The following is a 3,420-nucleotide window of genomic DNA, read 5'->3' on the forward strand; positions in this document are numbered from 1 at the left end:
TTTTTAAGAAATTACAGAATAAATTTTGATTATTCTAAAATTTCCCTTTAATATCTAAGTAAAATGTTGAAGTACAATGCAATTTTGACTAAACATGATATTTATACATAATAGTTCTTTGTAAAATTCTTCACAAATATGAAAACAACTTCAGAGATATCTATTTGAAAATGTAAATATTAAATGTGTTGACTGGCAATGAAGATATAGAAACATGTGCTCACTTCAGCTTAACTTGGTATTCAGAATGTAGAATTCAATTTCAGCTGCAAATGATCAGTTGAAATTATTGACTGCTGGTATTATCAGCTAGGCACAGTTTCACTGCTATATAAATACTCAAAAGTGGAAGAGATCCTGAGGTAAGGATTAGGAACACTCATAAAGCAATATGTATGAAATAGACATACAACGCCACTGAAAATTTATTCTTAATTTTCAATGAATTTGTATAACAAAATATTCCTACATGAGGAGAGCACAGCATTACTTGTTAGAATTTATTTCTAGTTTTAAATTTATAGTTAATAACATACTCAGTGAGAAAACAATCCTATTTTATGTTGTTAGAGTTTTACACCAGAGCTTTTTAATAGAGTTTTTCATCTCTGAATTTCTCAAGGTATATATCAATGGATTCAGCATGGGACTAACAACTGTATAAAACACAGCAATATATTTATCCACTGGAAAGTTGGTGACAGGTCTAGCATATATAAAACTACAGGGAGCAAAAAAGCAGACAACCACCATGATGTGGGAACTGCAAGTAAACAGAGCTTTGTGTCTTCCTTCCTGACTGTGGGTCTTAAGAGAGTTTAGAATGATTCCATAGGAGACTAAGAGAAAGGTGAAAATTCCCACACAGATTACTCCACCATTGGCCATGACAGTGATGCCAAGGAAGTAGGTGTCAGTGCATGCAAGCCCTAGTAATTGATTCATATCACACATGAAGTGATCAATGACATTGGGACCACAAAAAGGAAGTTTATACACAGTCAGAACTTGAATCAATGAGTGTAAGATGCCTCCAACTCCAGCTATCAGCAACAGAAGAATGCACATCCGCCGGTTCATGATGGTCAAATAGTGCAGTGGCTTACAGATGGCCACATAGCGATCATAGGCCATGAATACCAGAAGGAAGACCTCAACACCTCCAAATAAGTGCTCTACAAAGAGCTGGAGCATGCAAGCTCTGAAGGAGATATTCTTTTTATTATATAACAAGTCTACAATCAAATTTGGTGAGATTGTATTGCAATAAAGAGCATCCAGGACTGACAGACAGGCAAGGAAGAAGTACATTGGGGAGTTTAAAGAAGGACTGGCAATCACTGTAACTGCAATGAGCAGGTTTCCGAACATTGTCACAATGTAAGTAAGTGAAAACAAGACAAATAATGCTTTTTGCCCAGCAGGATCTTGACTAAGACCCACAAAAATGAATTCCGTGACATTGTTTTTCTGTCCCATTGACCTTTTAAGGAGGATTATTTCAGAGATGAGAGCTCAAACAAGACTTGTCCCAAAATACTTATGTGGTCATAAATCCTTTTAAGCATGTAAACCATTGCCTCTATTGCTTTTACAATGGTGAACATACAGTAGGTGTTTAGTGGGCAGTCTGTGTTCCTGTTGATGATTCCATTCCTCCATGCAAATTTTAGTTGTGCCTGAAAGTACAAGGGTTTATTTTAAGTATCAATGTATCTCTGTAGTATACTCCTATACATAAACTTACTATATAAAATATGTTGCTTTTGGCAAACATGTTAGAAACATTTAAAAGGGCACCTGCTTTTTAGAAATATAATATCTATTATGTCAATAGCCTTCAATATAGGGCTGGAGATTTAATTCAGTGGTTAAGATCATGATTTTCTCTTACAGAGGACCCTAGTTCAATTCCTGTCACACACATAATGGTCCACAACTATCTGTAACTCCAGTTCCTACGGGTTCAATATCTCTTTTGACCTACATGGCACCATGCATGCATGTGGTACACATACATACATGAAAACAAACTCTCACATAAAGTAAATATATTTTAAAATAAGTATATCAAATAGTGTAGTCACTGGTTGAAGGTGTTTTATGGAGAGCATAATAAAAGCATCATCTGGATATCTGTGATCACCCAGATGATTGACTCTGTTGCATTACTAGACATCTATATGCACTCCATAGAAGCCTGCCACCTTTACAACCTTCACATTAAATTTAAAAGGATGACTTTAAACTTTGTCTTGTAACTACATTAATATATACTACACTGATGTTTTATGTAATTAGTTTATCTAGCTCAGATTGCCAGGTGTTTCTGGAGTCTTAATCCTGTCCATTTTATCATATCTAGACCCATTCCTAACACACTATGTTCATTTATAATAACATCATTTAACTAGTTTGCTACAACCCCTTAATGTAAACAACAACAGCCACCAAATCTACTTTACTATTAGAAGTTTTAGAATTGTGTAGTTAATGAAAAAGCGGAACATAGAAACTGGAAGCAGAAGTAGACAAAAGTAGAGCATTGCAATATGTATATGTCTTTGTAGGTAGGGAGTTGGCAAACAGAAGTTCAGTGTTCAGAGTCCTGAAAACTTACTAAAGAGTAACTCTATATCTGGTGAAAGAAAAACCGTGTCTCATCATTTTTTAAATATAATTAAAAATGTATTTCCTTCTTCAATGAAAACCAAAGAATTCAAAGAGATGCAGTCAGAATCATTTCCAGTGCACTACCAAAGTGTAGTAATACAGCCTTATCTCTTTCTATTCTATCTACATTTTATGAGATATACAGATTCCGGCAAATATTTCCAAACTTATTAAGATTCCTTTAAAACTGGTTACCAATGACAAATGAGATCTTATAAATTAATACTGACTTCAAATATCTCCTTTAATGGTATCCAAAGTACTGTCAACACTGGTGACTAACGTGAACTCTGGTGCCATATGAGTTGTTTTATGGAGAACATATTTAAAACATCATTTGCATATCTATGGGCATTCAGATCATTGTTGCTTTTGCATTATTAAACATCTGTACACACTTCTCAAAGTTTTCCAACCTTTACAAATAGCCCATTAAACATAAAAGAATGGGTTTAAATTCTGTATCCAGAGAGGTTCCTGGACATTCTTGCAGCAGAAGTGTCATCACTGATGACTAATGTGAACTCTGGTGCAATGTGCCTTTTGATGCTATCTCAGGTTCTTTCCTTTACTATGAAGGTAATGTGGACCACATGATAAACCTCAGTGTGCCCCAACTTCAACATTTCTACAATCAGAATACAAAAAGAATTCATTTTGGTGTTGCTGTTGGTGGTAGTGTATGTAATGGTCTTAATTACTTCTCAATTCATGGATATATATATATATATATATATATATATATAT

At 34.4% G+C, this 3,420-nt stretch overlaps 1 protein-coding gene across 1 annotated transcript; it reads right to left on the reverse strand.

The window, feature by feature from the left end:
- Positions 1 to 470: 470 nt before the first annotated feature.
- On the reverse strand, positions 471 to 1,509 carry LOC110289649 (olfactory receptor 4A5-like). Its single transcript, XM_021155943.1, has one exon. The coding sequence runs from the start codon at positions 1,477 to 1,479 to the stop codon at positions 559 to 561; it is 921 nt and encodes a 306-aa protein (XP_021011602.1). The 5' UTR covers positions 1,480 to 1,509; the 3' UTR covers positions 471 to 558.
- Between the last annotated feature and the right edge of the window lie 1,911 nt (positions 1,510 to 3,420).

Source organism: Mus caroli, chromosome 2 (genome assembly GCF_900094665.2).
Source record: "Mus caroli chromosome 2, CAROLI_EIJ_v1.1, whole genome shotgun sequence".
Taxonomy (NCBI): domain Eukaryota; kingdom Metazoa; phylum Chordata; class Mammalia; order Rodentia; family Muridae; genus Mus; species Mus caroli.

What these genes read in the sequence shown, in the direction of transcription:
- LOC110289649 (XM_021155943.1), bottom strand. Translation starts at nt 1,479, where the DNA reads ATGGGACAGAAAAACAATGTCACGGAATTCATTTTTGTGGGTCTTAGT.